Source organism: Sceloporus occidentalis, unplaced genomic scaffold, assembly GCF_023333645.1.
Source record: "Sceloporus occidentalis isolate IW3139 unplaced genomic scaffold, rSceOcc1.0.p SCAF_9, whole genome shotgun sequence".
In the NCBI taxonomy this organism is placed as follows: Eukaryota; Metazoa; Chordata; class Lepidosauria; order Squamata; family Phrynosomatidae; genus Sceloporus; species Sceloporus occidentalis.
Window position 1 is genome coordinate 20,626,599 of NW_028316989.1, and position 17,047 is coordinate 20,643,645.

Consider the following 17,047-nt stretch of genomic DNA (forward strand, 5'->3'; position numbering starts at 1 on the left):
CTGTGATTTATAGTTTTCAGCTTTGTACATATTGGCAATATTTGTATTTCTATTCTGTATACAAACAGACATTGTATACCATTGACTGTTCTCATCTTCAGGCAAAGCACACAGCGGTGTGTATATACAATTCTTCTTGCTTGCCTTTTTGTCAGCTTATTATTGCCAATATACTACTTTAAGAAGAATTTATGTAATAGAATCTAGTTACCCATTTTAGTATTGCCACTTTTTCCTAGACTTTTTGTTTTGACACACAGTATTTTTGGTTTAGGGCAACATCTTTGGGTCTGGATCTGCATCTACTTTGGCCAGCTTTTCCAACCAAACGCTTCAGTACCTTCAGCTGTTACCAAAAACTGAGTCCCAAACATTTCTTATAAAAATTCAAATTTAATACAGAGGAGAATATAATCACCAAACATCTCAACTTCATTCAGTATTTTAAAAAAGGAGAACAGGGGGTGGGAATCACGGCTGGTACAGACTCCATTGATTTAAATTATTTACAACATGTTTTTTTTTTAAAAAAAGACACAATATTTACATACAGAATAGGAAACAAATTTAAGTCAACCAGGTTGAAACAGTGTCACCACATTTACTTTTTAAAAAAGTAATAAAATAAATTATAGGTGGGGGAGAAATCTCTCATCTGTGCCTTCTTGTGGCTCCATTGCTGGCCAATTCCAAAGCATTCCTACAACTATTAGATATAAAAGCACACAAATATACAATTCCACTGCATCTATTTTATACATCATTTGTTTTGAGTTCAGCTCCATTTTCTCAAGATGAAGCAACAGTGTCACAAAGATTTGCAGAAAGAGCAATTCATTCTTATGGGGAAAGTAAACATTGTTTTAAGAAAGAGAACAAATCATATGAGACACAACAGAATAATTGCTAAGGCATCCCGAAGTAGTTTCTAATCTCTAAATATATCTCAGTGTTTTCCGGTCCACAATCACTTACACTTTGGAATGCTTACTAAAGAAATATTCTCAAAGCTCTTTGTTTTCCATAAATGTGTTCCAAGTCCTTATATAGTAGCATATCCAGATAGCAAACAGCCCCTTATTCATCCACCGCTGGCATCAAAATAGATACAGACATTCTACACCCCACAATATGAGAGGTATCCCTTATAGCCACCTTTCCCAAAATACTATTCCTGAGATGTGCTGATGGTCCCATAACTGTGGACATGATGGGAGATGGAGTGCACATGAAGAGAGTGCTAGGTTGGGAAAGACAAACTCACAAGTATATCTACGTCAATGAAGTGGCCTCACCGAAGAACCTAGTCAAGACACAAAAGGACAAAACACTATAAAGTCCCCTACATTAAACCAAGTTATACGCTTAAGGCACATTGTGGCAATGCCAATCTGACCCACAATGGGACAGAAACAACACATACACACCCTAAACACACATTCACACATCTACAGAGATTCATTCCTGCTCTACTTATATCTATTATATTTCAAGGAGAGATAAAAGGGAGCAGCAGGATGAATTCAAAGTGCAGCCAGTATCTCATTGCTATTTCTATTGTGTGCCCCCCCATTTTGCCAGGTAGCCAGGGGCAACTTATACATCTCCAGTGCCTGTTAAGATTACAGTTCTCATCAGCCCTAGGAACCAGAGCCAATAACCTTGGAGATGATGGGAGCCGCAGTCCAATTGCATCCGGAGGGGCCCAGACGTGAGCTAAACCCACCACACAGAACTATAGTATCTAAATGTGTGACATCAGATGGACCTAGATTTGAGGGACCCTGTGGAGAGGTTTACCAATCCCTAAATGCAGCTGTCAGGATGCAGTGTGCATGACAAGTTCAAAACTTAGAAAATCAGTTGGATCCTGCAACACTTCACACAAGGCAAGCTGCCAGCAAACTGGTCAGTCACTGCATTTCAGAATATTGCTTGCTCAAGGAGGTATTCAGGATTTACATCTATTAAAACAAGGGTGGGTACATTTTAGCTCTCCAGATGTTTTGGACCGCAAATCCCATGCTGGCAGGAGCTGCTGGGCATAGATGTCCAAAACACCTGGAAAGCCAAAGGTTCCCTGAGCTGTGACTAAGGCCCTAGCTTTTGGGGGAAATGAAGGAAATCTGAAATGTGTAAATACGAAGATCACACTTGCTGCCATCTCTTTTCTAGAACTAATCTGCCGTAAACCTATCTGGTCTGTCCACAGACCAACTGTGGCCCAAGAGAGTGCAGTCTTATCGTCATGTATTTAAGTAAACCATAAGGCACCGAATGGGCAAAGTCTTATCTTTGGTTGAAGGTTTTAATAAGGCAGCTTAGAGTCCTCTAGATAAGTGATTCCCAAACTTTAGTCCTCCAGGTATTTTGAACTTCAGTTCCCGAAGCCACAGCCAACTTGGCTAACAGTCAAGAGGTACAAAACATCTGGGACCCACTGCTCTAGATGGTCTTGCTGGTTGAAGATGAAGGGACTTTTAGTCCAATGCATTTAAAGGGTGCTGAGCTGAAGAAGTCTAGTTTACAAAGCTAGAGGTACCTGCTATGGGGTTTATAAGGTGCAATGGTCTTCCAGGATGCTTTGGAAAAGGGCACCAACTTAGGAGAGTAACAACTTCTTTGGAAACTAAAAGTGTCTTGGCTACATAGTTTTAGCAGTCTGATACCACAGCTTCAAGGATATGCAGCTTGGTGAGCTATTTAGAATAATCTGCTAGAGACATTAGGAACATAAACCCAAAATGTTTTCTAGAGATTACTCTCAGTACTTCCCCAAATGACAAATCCCAGAGTTCCTTAGATGGAGCCATGACAATTAAAGCAAGCCAAAATAGTGTAAATGACGGAGCGGAATTATTTATATTGTTACTTGGGGAAGGCAAAGACTTGATCAGAGTCAAGCATAATTTAGCAAAGTTACTTTTGGAGATCACAATTCCTAGAATCCTGTGTGCTCCATGACCATACTGCCTGGGGGATTCTGGAAGTTCTAGTACACAAAATTAACCTTTTCAGGCTCTGGCATCAAAGGAAGGGGAAAGCTAAACCAAAGCAAGGTCAGTATAGCATTACTGGTAAGCAAGTCTAATGGGAAAATACTGAAGCTCTATGTGGGATCGCCAGAGGAGCTCTAGATGTGCTGGAACAGAGCAATACAGCTCCTAACACAGCTGCAAGACAATTAGAATTTGCTAGATAGGGCAGAAGAAAGAGGAAGCCGCCTTAATTCATTTACCCCCTTTTGATTGATGTTATTTCTATGCACCTGATTATCAAAATGTATTTTGGATGTATGCAGGAGTCATATAATAAAATAAAGAGTTCTAATCCCAATAGACAGGCCCACGTAAGCAACACTGGATATTGCCATCTATCCTTATCGGCCAAGGTTAAGAAATGGCTTGTCCAGGATAAGATTCTAATCAGCTGCTTCCCCATAATACTCAGTCGCTGGGCATGTGTCAAATGGGAAAGGCAGCTGGAAACTAGGCCAACTCCTCCTTCCTACATGCCACTTCGGAAAATTCACAGGGAGGAACATGTTGGATGTGAAGAACTTAAAACAGAACAGGTTCCTAAGGCAGGATTAGTAATAAAACCACAAAACTTCATTCCAGCCAGGCTCCAGCAAATCCACATATTGTGGGTTGTGGCACCTTGATTTCCAAACAGCCTGTGCCGCTCCCTGCATCCTGGCCATGGCAGGCACTGAAGGGGATTGCAGTCCATTCTCATATTCCAACGATCCATCAAATGAGTTGTATTTGCCTTCTGAAGCCAGCAGAGACATAAGGTGTGAGGTAGCCCTCTAGCTCTGTCCTCTCTCCCTTGTATATTTCCAACTCATCTGGAAATTGGCTCAGGTTAAAAAAAAAAGTCAATCTCTGAAGACAAGACAAAGCGGAATGATTAGTTTTCAGGCTGGCACCTGTCCATCCGACAGACCTTATAAATTTTCTTTTAAAAAACAAAACAAAACATACCTCCAAAAATAAAAACAGAAGAGGAGATATCAAGTGAACAAGATATGCAGAGTTCCCTTCACATCACAAGGGAATGTCCTCAGATTGTCAGCTTGAAAAAACCCCCCATTTTTTTTAAAGCAGAAATATGTGAATCTTCCTCATTTTGGTGGCATTCCTACACGCCTGTTTTGCTTCTGATCCAGTCTCTAAGCTTTGCGACTCGAGTATAGACTCCTGGTTTGTTCCGTCGGGCACAGCCATCCCCAAAGCTGACTATGCCAGCCAGAAACATCCTGTTGTTCGGCTCTATGCTGGTCAGGGGTCCTCCAGAATCTCCCTGGAAGAGGAAAAGTGTAGGTTAAAAATGGGTAACTGCATCCCTTTCACCACCTGCCACTTCAAAGGACCAACTCATTTTAAGGCGGGAGTGGTGAATGTGTAGCCTTCCAGATGTAGCAATTCCCATCATGCTTCACTCACTGCCCATGCCAGCTAGGGCTGATGGGAGGTGTACTGCAACCACATCTGGAGGGCCACGTATCTCCCACCCTTGTTCTTACGAAGCACCAGTATTTGTCTCAGTTCTAATTCAGAGCCATGGACACGTTGGCGGATAGGTTGGCATTATGGAAGCTGTAACCCAAAAAGGCCTTAGCTATTTAAAATTCTGTTCTAAACTGGCCTGTCATGCACTGGAGGTCCTGTGCATCTTCATGGAGTCAGGACATTACAGAGGAAGAGAAGGAGCAAGGGAGACCATGAGGTAAGAACTGGTAGGAGTAATCTGCAAGCTGTACACATTGATTGCTTTGCTGCTTAACATTTGCAAACAAGCTGGTGGCTTCCATGTCACTGGAGTAGTGTTTTGTCTGAACTTTGAAGAAGCCTTCCATGGGCCAATCCCTTTAAAAATTCAGACCAAACACCACAGCAGAATCAACCTCTGTTTCACCTTTCTGTGCCTGTGTACCTAAGACTGTATTTGCCTATATGAACCGGCTCAAGTGTTAAGATCTTCAAGGTAGGGCTTTCCTTCAGCCCCACTACCATCACAGGTATGTTTGGTGAGAATATGGAACGGAGCCTTATCAGTGGCTGCTCCCAGGCTGCAGAACTCCCACAGAATGTCCAGTCAGCCTCCATTCTCCTCTCTTTCTATTGGCAGGCAAAAACCTTTTTATTTAGGCAGGGCTTTGACTTTTAATCACATGGCAGAACAGGATTGACAGTAGTGTGCTGTGTTTTATCTGTGTTTTTTTTTAAATTAGGTTTTAATTGTACAGTATTTTTAATTGTTTTTAATTCATGAGCCATTGTAGTAAAGTAGTTTGGTACACAACAACAACCTTTTAAGACAATTGTTTAATTGATGGTTAATTTATATCAAATAAGATTTTAGCTATGTTTCTATTTTAAATTGTTGTAAACCACTTTGGACTGCATGCCAGAAATAAAACAAGAGTATAAATTGAATGAATGAATGAATGAATGAATGAATGAATGAATGATGCACATATGAATGGGGGGGGGGGTGTCTCTCCTGCTAAGTGTACTTGGGGACTGCCTTCCAGCAGCATGCTCCAGCCCCATGCACTCCTAGTGTGGGGCTCCCAAGATGCTTAAGTGGAGACAATGCAGCCTTGGGCTAAAAAGGTCTCCCACCCTCATCTGCTATATGCATTGCAAAGGCTCTTACCTGGCAGGCATCAATTCCTCCAGTTAGGATCCCAACGCACATCATGCGTGGCGTCAATTGATTGGGCAGCAAGGTGTTACACATGGTCTGGTTGATCATCCGGATTTCTGCCTTCTGCAAAATGGTGGCTCCGATACCTGTCAAGGATCATAGAAACGGTGCGCAAAAATCACCACTGCCTTCTGAGAGGTAGTCACTATCCACTTCAAGTACTTTGGGGAAAAGCTAGACCCTATCACGTTTGCAATCTTTAAAAAAATACAACCTAGTATATAGTATATAAAATCATCAAGGTGGACACGTCCCCAAGAAATCACATTAAGAGAAACCACCTCTCCCTCATCTTTTGCCAGATCAAGCCAGGAAAACTCAGGAAAACTATGTTTGTGTCTAACTGAATTCTGACTGGGTCCACTCAAGCAGGCAAAATTCAGGCCATGGGTTGAATGTAGCCCCTTCTTTGGGGAACCCCCTATAGTTTTCTATTTCACCAGAAAAAGGAGAATTCTGGAACAGGATGGAATCTTTAATTAATTAAAATAAGCAGTTTCCATTCCATGCTGTGTTTCTCTCCCTTTCTTCCCCCTTTTCTCCTTCATACACACAAACACTTTTTAATGAAACTTTCAGACCCTTCCATTTTGTTTTTAGAAGGATGGTGCAGAAAGTCTCAATAGATGAAAACTGACACTTGGAACTCTATTTAACTAAGAATCTGTTATAGCAGTTTGATACCACTTTAAGTCTCATGGGTCCACCATAGGGAAACACAGGATTTTCACTCTAGCGAAGTACTGAGAATTTTCTGTTTAGAGAGCTGTAATTCAGAGGAGTGTTCTAGAGCAGTGGTTTTCAACTTTTGGCTCTCCAGATGTTTGATACTTCAGCTCCAAGAATGGCTGACCACTGGCCATGCTGACTTCTGGAAGGTGATGTCTCAAACATTTGGATGACCACAGATTGAGAACCACTGCACTAGCAGTAACAGAATATCAAGCATCTCATCAGATTACAAAGCCCAGGATTCTGTAGCAAGGAACCACTGTAATTTAAAAATGGCATCATTTTACAGTGATATAGTGCATATACACTTAACCCAGTAATTTTCCCCTTCTACCCAAAAATAGGCATGGTGCTGCTCATCCAGCCTTCCCCTAGAAGCTTTCTTTAGCCTGACTCACCATCTTCTTTGGTGGCTCCCCACCCGGTCACCCAGATGGCTTTGCCAGCAGGGAATTCATGGCTGACATCAGGAAGGCATATGGGCTGGATCTGCTTGGTGTAGGTGATGGGACTCGACAGCTCCATCAAAGCAATATCGTAGTCAAAGGTAAAGTCACTAAATAACTCATGACGGATTATGTTCTTGATACTCCGTGTCTGAACATAGCTGTTGCTCCTGTCTGCTTGGTTGTGGAGCCCCATGTAGGCTGTCCATAACTTGGGATCAGAATACCTATAGAATGAACAATTTGTGTTGATTTCAGGGGCATGACAATTACAGCAACAGCATTAGGGCAGAGTACTTTCATTAGTGTGGGGAAATGGTTAGAGCACTGGCCTGGACCTTGGGAATTCCAGGTTGAAGTCTCCACCCGATTATCAAAACCCCTGGGAGAGCCTGGGTCAATTCTATGTGCTACCTGGCCTACCTCACAGGGCAGTTGTGAGGATAAGGCCATATACACCATCTCGAGTTCAATGGAGGAAAAGTGAGATAGAAATACCAAAACAACCTCTACATTTCAAACTAGGAAAGCTCAGCTGGAATGTGAATTCAAGCTGTCCTCCTCAGAGTCCAGCCCTGATAACTGAACCACTGCAGCTCTCCACATCTCTACATACTAATGCAAGGGCATTCATAAATGCCACTGGGAAAGGAGAAGACCAGGATCTTTTGGAATGGGAAGGAAAGAATGGGGATCACATTTAGACTAGAAAACCATCCCCCTCAAAAGTGCTCATTAAAATGGTTCACATTTATTTGCAGATTCACCCAGAGAAGGAATATAGAAGAGATTATTTTAAAAAAAACTGTACCAGAACAATTCTCACAATGCACTTTGTTGTTGCTGTGTCCCTTCAAGTTGTTTCTGACTTAAGGTGCCCCTAAGGCAAATATATCATGGGGTTTTCTTGGCAAGATTTGTTCAGAGGTCGTTTTTGCCATTGCTTTCCCCTGAGGCTGAGACTGTATGACTTGCCTAAAGGTCACCCAGTGGGTCTCATGGCTGAACTGGAAATCAAACCCTAGTCTCCAGAGTTGTAGAACAATAGCCAAAACACTACGCCACGCTGGCTCTAAAGGTATGCTAAAAACTATAACTAATATTTATCATGTCTTTAGTTCAGAAATATAGAATTGGAAGGTACTTTTCAGGTCATCAGGTCCATACGCTACCCTGCTCAAGACAAGTTTTACACTGCAGAATGCAAGTACCCAGATGGCCATCTAACTTCAGTCTCAGTACTTCCAATGAAGGAAAGTACATCATTTCCAGAGAATATCTGATCCACTACTGGGTAATTGATATTCCTAGGAAATTTTTCTAACGCTTAGCTAGTATCTGATCCATACAACTTCCACCAATTAATTGCATAACCTTCAACTGTCCCAGTTTGGCAGGGACAATCTGAATAAATCCTCTGCTGTCCCAATTTTTCATCTGCTTTTAAACATTCATTTCTCTCTCCTCTTCCTACTTTCTCCCAGCGATCTCAGCTTACTTCAGTTGCTGTAAACTGAATTCAAAATGCAAAAATAGTTTGCTCTAATTTAACCGAGAAGGGACAGAAAAGAGAGGCAAAAATGTAGGCTCAGGCAAAAGAAACTGTTACTGCCTTTCCTAGCTCTTCACCAATAATTTTTGTCATATTGACCACATTCTCATGTTGCTTGGTGTCACATGTCCTGGTTTTCATCTACAAAATGTTGGAAGGTTTGTGGCTCTAACTTGCTGCTGGGACCAACAGACAACAAAATGTATCTGTTTTCCCTGTGTGCCCTTCAGGTATTTGAAATACACAACACTGGGCCCTTGGTATCCTCTGGGGTTTGATGCCAGAACCTCTCAGTGGATACCAAAATCCATGAATGCACAAGTCCCATTAAATACAATGGCATTGTTAAATGCTGTCCCTTATATTAAATGGCAAATTGCTTTTTGCAATTTATATGGGTTTTTAAAAATATTTTCAAGCCAACTGCATCATGTATTTCTCAGAGCTTCAAAATTTTACTTTTTGTGGACTACATCCTCCAAAAACCACAGCAAGCATGGCCACTAGCTATGCTTCCTGGGAGTTAATAGTCCAGAAGAGTATATTTTCCAAGCTCTGGATCCCTTCTCCAGGCTTAACATGCCCAGTTCTTTCACTCACTCTTCACAGAAAAACTTTTTCACATTCAGTTTTTCTGTAGCCTTTACAACAGTCCTATAAAAGGCAAGTCAGTGTTATAACAAAGCAAGAGCAGTTGCTCAGAGAACAATGACTTTCTTAAGACTAAGCTAAAGGTGAGGAACCTCTTTCAGCCTCAGACTATGAGTGCAAATATGTGCACATACCATATTAAGTTACACGATGCATACATTTATCTCTTTATGAAGGACCCACACCCAAGAACACATGATGGGGGGTGGGAAATTTTGCTTAGTCTATATAAAAGAAAAAGCTATCCAACTTTCAAATAAAGGTGTGTGTATGTGCCTTCGAGCCACCTGTCAACTTCTGGCAACCATAACCATAAATTTCACAGTGTTTTCTCAGGGAAGGAATATTCAGAGGCGGCGCTGCCTGTTCTCTTCTCTAAATAAGGGACACTTGCCATTCATATGAGAGACAAGCTTTCCAGACCTCAAATAAGAGCAATTCCTTATAATATGGGAGACCTGGCAACTCTAGCACCATTCCAATCTCTCCAGGAAGAGAGTTCCAGAGCCTGGGAGCAGCCACCGAGAAGGTCCTATTCTATGTTACCACCAGATGTACTTGTGTTGGTGATGGGACATTCCTGGCTAGGCCCAAATCAAAGATGGAACTGGTGCCCAGGATGTCCTGGTTCACCACTGGTGTCTTAGTGGTGCCCTCTCATTTAAGGTGGAAGTGAAGAGAAAGGATATAATCCAACAAGAACAAGCTTCAGCAGTAAGAACAAGCCTGCAGGATACCAGAAGAAACCCTGCATCTTTGCTTACCTGATGAAATTTTCTTCCCGAAAGCAGTGTGCTGCCGTCACTAGCCATTTCTCTGATATCAAAGAAGCCCCACAGACATGACCCTCTCCCTTGACATGCAAGCTGACTTGCCAGGGCCATTCACCCACATCAGAGTCCTGCCCACCAACAATCCGGGACTGTTTGCTGTAGAAGCGCTGACCACAGTCTAAAAGAAGCAAGATTCAGAAGCCACAAGAAAACAAAGTGTAAGCAAATGTTTGCCTGCTTGGATCCTAGAGGTATGCACATACACATCATATAAAGCCAAGGACCAGCCCTAATAACCAAAGAGGGAAGATACTTTTGTAGTCAGTTGACAACCAACTCATTTCCAATGGTTTGCAATCAACTCACAATGAAAGAGGGAAATTGTTGCATACACCTGCAGTCCAGGCTATTGCTACTTAAGCATATAGTGCTTTAGGGCCTGTTGTTGGACTCACATCAGCCCTGGTCAATCTGACTAATAATGAAGGATGATAGGAGTATTCATCAATACCTGGAGATCAACAAGTTCACCACTCCTACTTCAGAGAACTGAAACTAATTAGCTTGTTATTGGACAGACTGTGTGGTATAGTGGTTTAAGTGACAGACAACTCTGGCAACCAGGATTTGAATTGCCAGTTGGCCACAGAAATCTTCTGGGTGACCTTGGTCAAGCCACACACTCTGAGACTCGGGAGACAGCAATGGCAAGCCTCTCATGAACAAATCTTGTTAAGAAAACCCTGTCTTATGGGTCACCATAAGTCAGAAATGACTTGTAAGTATACAACAACAACAAGCTTGTTATTGCAACAATGTGCTTAGGTGGGCATGAGAATTAGAATTAGAATGCCCTTCTTTTTCTTCCCATCACCACATGAGTTCCAGAGAGTGGCTAAAAAACGATTTACACTCAACGGTGTGCTTCAAATCTGTTTAAAATGTGAATTGCTTCTCCTTGGAGGCTTCCAGGGGAGGAAATTCACTTTTTGGGGTGCTGGTGAAGGAAGGAATCCAAGGAATCTAAAGGGCCACTAGGACAACGTTGAGGGGCATAGGTTGCCCACGTCTGTTGTAAACAAGCTGGGGATTTGCTTTTTCAAATAGATAATAGAGCTTTACATTTTAAAACTGGTATATCAGCCAACCAATGGTTTATTTCGATAAGCTGTGACATTCAGTTTTAATGGGCAATGCTGAAATTTGAAACAAGTGTTAATTAGTTTACAGTTGTAAACTGAAACACTGCTTAGTATGAAGCTTGTTTGTTTGTTTGTTTGTTTTTGAAAGCTATTTTGATTTTGCTATGCAGGGTACAAAGGATGATGCTAAAAGAAAAGAGAATCTCCACTGCTAAGAAGCAGCAGCAGCAGCAGCAGCATTTATGTTTTCATAAATTCCTTCAATACTTTTTAAAAATGTAGCTGTTTTATGTAAAGCTCACTCTTAGTTTCATTTACATCAATTAATTGGATAAGAGGGTTATTATTGACACTTGTATGTCTATTCACAAGTAAGTCCTACTGAGTTCAGTGGTTGAACTGCAATCTAATCTCAATAAAAATCAGTATGCAAAAGGATCTTGTAGCATCTTTGAGACAACTGAAAAAAGGAAAGTGGTAGTCTGAGTTTTCATAGACTTGAGTCTACTTCCTCCAATGCATAAGTGGATGTTCCCGATACAGACCTATATAAGCCAAGCTCTGCGTGAGAAAAGCAACAGATATGATTGGCAGGACTCATATTTTGGGAAGCATGCCCTAAGAGCCCCAAGCAAACAAAAATCAATATGGATTTTTAAGTGCCAATTTTAGGTTTCCCTAATAAATTCATTAGGAGATCTTGATTTCAGATGTTTGCTTCTCAAGTCAGTTAGCCTCTCCCACAGTCCTCAAAGGCAATGGATATGACCTCTACGCACCGCATTTGTCCTCATCTGAATTATCACTACAGTCCTTTATGCCATCACACTCTGGGTTCCTCTTGTTCACACACAGGTTGTTGCGGCACTTGTAGGTATATTCTTGGCAGGCGACTGTGACTGCTGTAAATAAAACACATGAAAGGAAGGTTTGTGTCAGGATAGCATTGCATTGATTTCATGTAGCAACTGAAGGCAGAAAGCATAGAGCATTTTGAGTGTCTCCAATACTTATCCTTCCTTTCAGAAATGGAGACCACAGATACCATAAGAATTTCCCTGAAGAATAAAGCCCTGAGCCTACCATTAAATGAATGACTCCTCCTCGCTAGAAAGCACAACAAAGAACTCCCTTCTACAAGCCACTACACTGTGGTACAAAAGACACCCAAATACTGAAGCTACAAATTCCTTGTAAAACTACCAAAGCAGTTAGGATGCAAATGGAGTGAAGTTATCCCCTGTTAAATTGCAATTTTATGGAACTTAGTTATGCTTTAGTTATGACAAAAAGTGACTTAACTATAGGGAATTATTTACTGCCAAGCTATTCATTGTACTGAACACCATATTCCTTGCAGGGAAAGGGCCCTAGCATGTGCCAAGAGTGCTGAGCAGTTTCAGAGAAACAGAACAAACAGAGTAGTAGTCTCTTGTGCTGCCAACAAGAGTACCAAATGCAGGGAAGACAACACATTTATGTTCTGTTGGGCCCCAAAAACAATGTGGGCAAGTGAAGTGTGAAGGGGATTTTAAAAAACTCTTTCAGGTTTATGAATGGAGTCTGACACTAGATTGAACTGAGCAGTTGATGTAACAATACAGTGCCAGGGGAACTCTGGGTTCCACATGGAACAAGCAATCAAACCAACTTTTTATAGTATTCTTACAAAAACATATGGTGGCAGCAACTGAACAACAACATACTATCACACACAAAACAAACTCCCCAATAAGGGAAAAACATAGTTTACAAACTATGTACACCACATTTCTTCTTTGTATCTTATTTCCGTGTCCTAGCCAATATTTTATTTGTAGAACATGTTGAGATGTTTTTGGAACATAACTATGTTTTATACTTGTTTAACCCGAAATCATTAGGAACCTGGTATTTTCTGTGTCTAAGCAAACCATTTGCTTCAACAAGGCTCCACCTCATTTAGGTCTCATGATTTTCTCTCTTATCCTTCCCTACCCACTTCATACAGCCCCATGCCAAGGATCACCAGATTCTTACCAGAGCCACAACTTCCCTCATCGCTGCCATCACCACAGTCATCCCTGCCATTGCATTTCTGGTCCTCCAGGATGCACTTCCCATTGTTGCATTTGACGTTACCAGCTGGGCACTCTGAGGGATGAGAGGAGAAACATCTCTCAGTGAAGAGACATTCGCATTGGTCAAAGGAGTAGCAGAGGTAGGGGATCAGAGCCAGTACAAGATGCTTTGAAACCTCAGATGGAGCAAAGTAATGTTGCTCTCGCCCCACTCTCCATGGCCTGTGCAACTCAACATGCACAGTACCCAAAGCCAACCCAGTTAAATTGGTACACAAGACAGAAGGTCTCACAAGTACTTTGTTCCATTTCTAGCTGCAGCAAGACAAACAAGGAGCAAATCAGTCTTGACACTGAAAATCAATTGCTTGAGGTCACTGCCTCACTTCACTTCACTTTAAAAAGCTACCTTTTTGTACCACAATTCCCAGAGTCCTTCAACCAGCATAGACATCCTGGATGAGGGGTTGGGAGTTGTACTCCAGAAAAGTACCTTCACCAAGCTCTGTTTTGCTCTTGGGATGGTGGGCTTTATTGGGGGGTGCTCCAGGTGTTGTTTCAATGCAACTCACAGTAGTCCACCATGGAAAAATGGTGGCAATTCAACATCACCTGGAAGGTTGCATGATTCCTATCTCTCTTGTAGAGAGAGTAACCAAAATTCCTTCCTTTCTGCACACATACATGCTCATGCACACAAGCATGCTCTCCATCCAGTACAGGTTACTTACGGCACTGCAGTTCATCGCTATTGTCCCCACAGTCATTCACACCATCGCAAAGCCAGTACTTTGGCTTGCACCAACCGTTTTGGCATCGGAACTGCTTTTCAGTACAGTCTGGGGAAAGAAGTGGCAAAGAGGTTGCAGCAGGGATGGGGAGAGTGGGGTCTTTCAACCACATGTGTCCCAAACCACTTTTTGTGGCCTGCCACATCCTTCTCAGGACATCCCAATTTCCCCAATCTTTTTTGTTTAATCTTTAAAATAAGGGGATTATTTTTCTACCCCCAAGTTGCCAGAAATCTCTTAAAGATGTTTGAAGTATGAGAATTTGCCTTGCACCCCTTCATTCAAAAACAGCTGAGAGTAAATCCAAAACTGAAACCAACCCCTCAACTAACTAAGGCAGAATTAATTATGCAGTTAAAAGTTTTGTGATCACAGCTGCATAACTTGCAGAGGTTACTGAATTTGGATGGGCATAATGCAGGATTTCGATCATACAACAATAACAGCAACCAAAACATACAAAGTCCTGCACATTATCCACAGTATCAACTTTGTAAAAAAAAAAAAAAAGCTAAGAATGAAAACTCACTGCAGTTTTTCTCATCACTGGCATCTGTGCAGTCGAGCCAGCCATCACAGCGTCTGGCACTGTCGATACAACGGCCAGTTGTACAGGTGAATTTGCCTGGGCAAGCTACAAGTCATCATGGGGAAACAGAGGCAGGAAGAGAAAGGGGGATTAAAAGCAGTCAATAAAACATCGATGCCATAAAGACACTGCTTCTCCTTAGAATAGGATTTTTTTCCCAGTTTCTTTCCATTGGAAAGCTCTCTTCCTTGTGGCACCCAGCTTGGCTTCACCAAAGCCATTCTTGCATGCAAAAGGCTCTTGAAGGGATCTCAACCGATTACTTCTACTCTTGTGCACATAAAATGTGGCCAAAAGCACACTTGCTGGGACACCATGCAGAAGTAATTTGGCATATTTTGTTGCCTGAAGACACCTAGGCACCCAAATGGAGAAATGCATCAGTAACACATTACCTTAAACTACAAGATTTAGGTTCTGTGAGTATAGCTTTGGATATTTTCAGTGCAGAATCCAAGAATCTTAGGATTCTGGGGACTAGGGACACTTATACAAGGGGAAAGACAATCGGATGACCTTCAAATCTTCCAGTTCACAACTCCCATAAGACCTGGCCAATGGCCACACTGGCTAGAGTTGATGGGATCTGTAGGCCAAAACCTGCCTGCTTCCAGTAAGAGTACAGGAAATTATGGGAAGATGATACACTCCAGGGTTAAATGGTTCATTCACCTAAACCATGGGGTAAGCACTAGTAAAATGCTAGTAAAACTTTTAGGAAGTGTGTGTGTGTGTGTGTGTGAAAGCCTGAAGCGCTTCCTAAACGTCAGGGAATTGTCCCCTCACCTCCAATCATTTGGGGAGCAGTCATTTCTCATTAACAGAAACTTTGCGTTAATGGGAAATGACTGCTCCCCAAATGATTCAGGGATGCTGGAGGCGAGGGGACGATTCCCTGACATATAGGAAGCATGTCAGGCTTTCACACTCATGTGCTTCCTAAATGTTTTACCAGCATTTTACCAGCACTTACCTCACGGTACCCCTAAGGTGCTGAGGAGAGGCCTTTTCTATCATTTCCTACTTTCACTTGCAGCTGCTAGAATATTCTACATGAAAAACACCTCGTCCTCCCTAAATTTAGATATCTCCGAAGCCACATGGGAACACATATGGACCTCCCCCCCCCCATATAAATCAAGATCGGCATTGACAAAAGAGGGGACCCTAAAATTAATATACAAATGGTATCTAACACCTGTGAAATTGTCCCGAATAGTGAAAAACATCTCTCCAAAATGTTGGAGAGGCTGTGACACCTTAGGCTACATATGGTTGGACTGTCCCAAGGTTAAAGATTTTTGGAATGCAGTACTGATGCAAATCTCTCTTATTGTGAAGCAAACTGTAACCTTCTGCCCAGGCCTTCTCTTATTATCAATTTATTGTCTGAAACATCGTAAAGTTATCACATTTCTCATCTCAGCAGCCAGGAATATAATTGCCAGAAGCTGGAAAACAGGGGATGTACTAATAAGTGAATGGTGGGAAAGAGTTTGGGACACTTGCTTATTGGAAAAGCTTTCTTATACTTTTCAACTCTGTAATGGACAAAAGAAACCGGACACCATTTTTGATGATTGGTCAGTGTTTGTTCATTACATCAATGCCAACTCATTTGCTATCAGATCTCTTACTCATCAAGCCATTCTTTGGAAAAATACTTCGATCCCAACTTCATCAACTAGCGAACCTGAGTGATGTTTCTCCAGTTTCTAAACAGGATTCATCTCTCATAGGCCTTGCTGCACATTCACCCAACAGTCTTCAAAAAACCTTAAAGCTCCAGTGTTTTCACCATTCCTTATGTTTCCCCATACATATTAGGCACTTCCTCCAAAAAGCTCAAACTTTTGCATTTCTACTTACGGTCATTGGAGTCGTAGGACAGGAACTCAGCCCAAAACCCTGTATCTACAAACGAAAGGTCCGAATGGAAACGGACAGTAATTTGGTTGGTTTTACTTGATACCACAAAACTGTTACGCAGCCCACAGTACCTAAAGGGGTCACATTAAGGCAGGTGTCAAACAAAGGCTGAACCAACAGTATAACAGCAACGACGGGAATCCTCTATCCTGGTTTGTATTACATAACTTTAAGTACACTTAGCTACATAGAAGAGGCGCTGAGAAAACCTGTTAATGAATTGCAATGATGTGTAATGGGACACTGACTTGACATGCACTGGGCTTAACTAATGCTTGTTTTAATATTGTAATAATTTAATTCTATTTTAATGTACTATTTTTGTATGCTTTAATTGTACTGTTTTTTAATGTTGTGAACCACCCTGTATCCCAGTTTTGGGGAAAAGGTGGGATATAAACAACAACAACAACAACTACAACAACAACAACGCACATTGGTACTCCCTAGCCAGTGTCTCAATGCATAACTAGACCAATGCACATTGGTCCCATTTCACATCACTTTGCTGGTTTCCCTACGTAGTAATATAACAGCAGCCCATTACTGGATAGAGACATTAGGGAACGAATACCCAAAGACATAAACCTTATTATAAAGACATAAGTTCCCAACAGGATTTTGGCCGATGTATTTTTCAAAATATCATAATATTTCAAAAGACAGT

General features: G+C 41.7%; 1 protein-coding gene across 2 annotated transcripts in view; it reads right to left on the reverse strand.

The window, feature by feature from the left end:
• Positions 1-373: 373 nt before the first annotated feature.
• LOC149307013 (suppressor of tumorigenicity 14 protein homolog) overlaps positions 374-17,047 on the reverse strand; it is a 52,886-nt gene continuing 36,212 nt past the window's right edge. Inside the window, exons 11-21 of one of the 2 annotated variants that reach the window (XM_089537910.1) lie at positions 16,321-16,451; positions 14,392-14,496; positions 13,803-13,910; positions 13,031-13,144; positions 11,791-11,913; positions 9,861-10,047; positions 6,846-7,120; positions 5,665-5,801; positions 3,987-4,305; positions 3,660-3,887; positions 374-1,303 (exon numbers count right to left, since the gene is read on the reverse strand). In XM_089537910.1, the coding sequence (XP_089394036.1) occupies positions 4,144-4,305; positions 5,665-5,801; positions 6,846-7,120; positions 9,861-10,047; positions 11,791-11,913; positions 13,031-13,144; positions 13,803-13,910; positions 14,392-14,496; positions 16,321-16,451 (1,342 nt within the window). In that variant the 3' untranslated portion in view covers positions 374-1,303; positions 3,660-3,887; positions 3,987-4,143. Of the gene's footprint in view, positions 1,304-3,659; positions 4,306-5,664; positions 5,802-6,845; positions 7,121-9,860; positions 10,048-11,790; positions 11,914-13,030; positions 13,145-13,802; positions 13,911-14,391; positions 14,497-16,320; positions 16,452-17,047 lie in introns of both variants that reach the window. The other variant, XM_089537909.1, reaches the window with a different exon arrangement.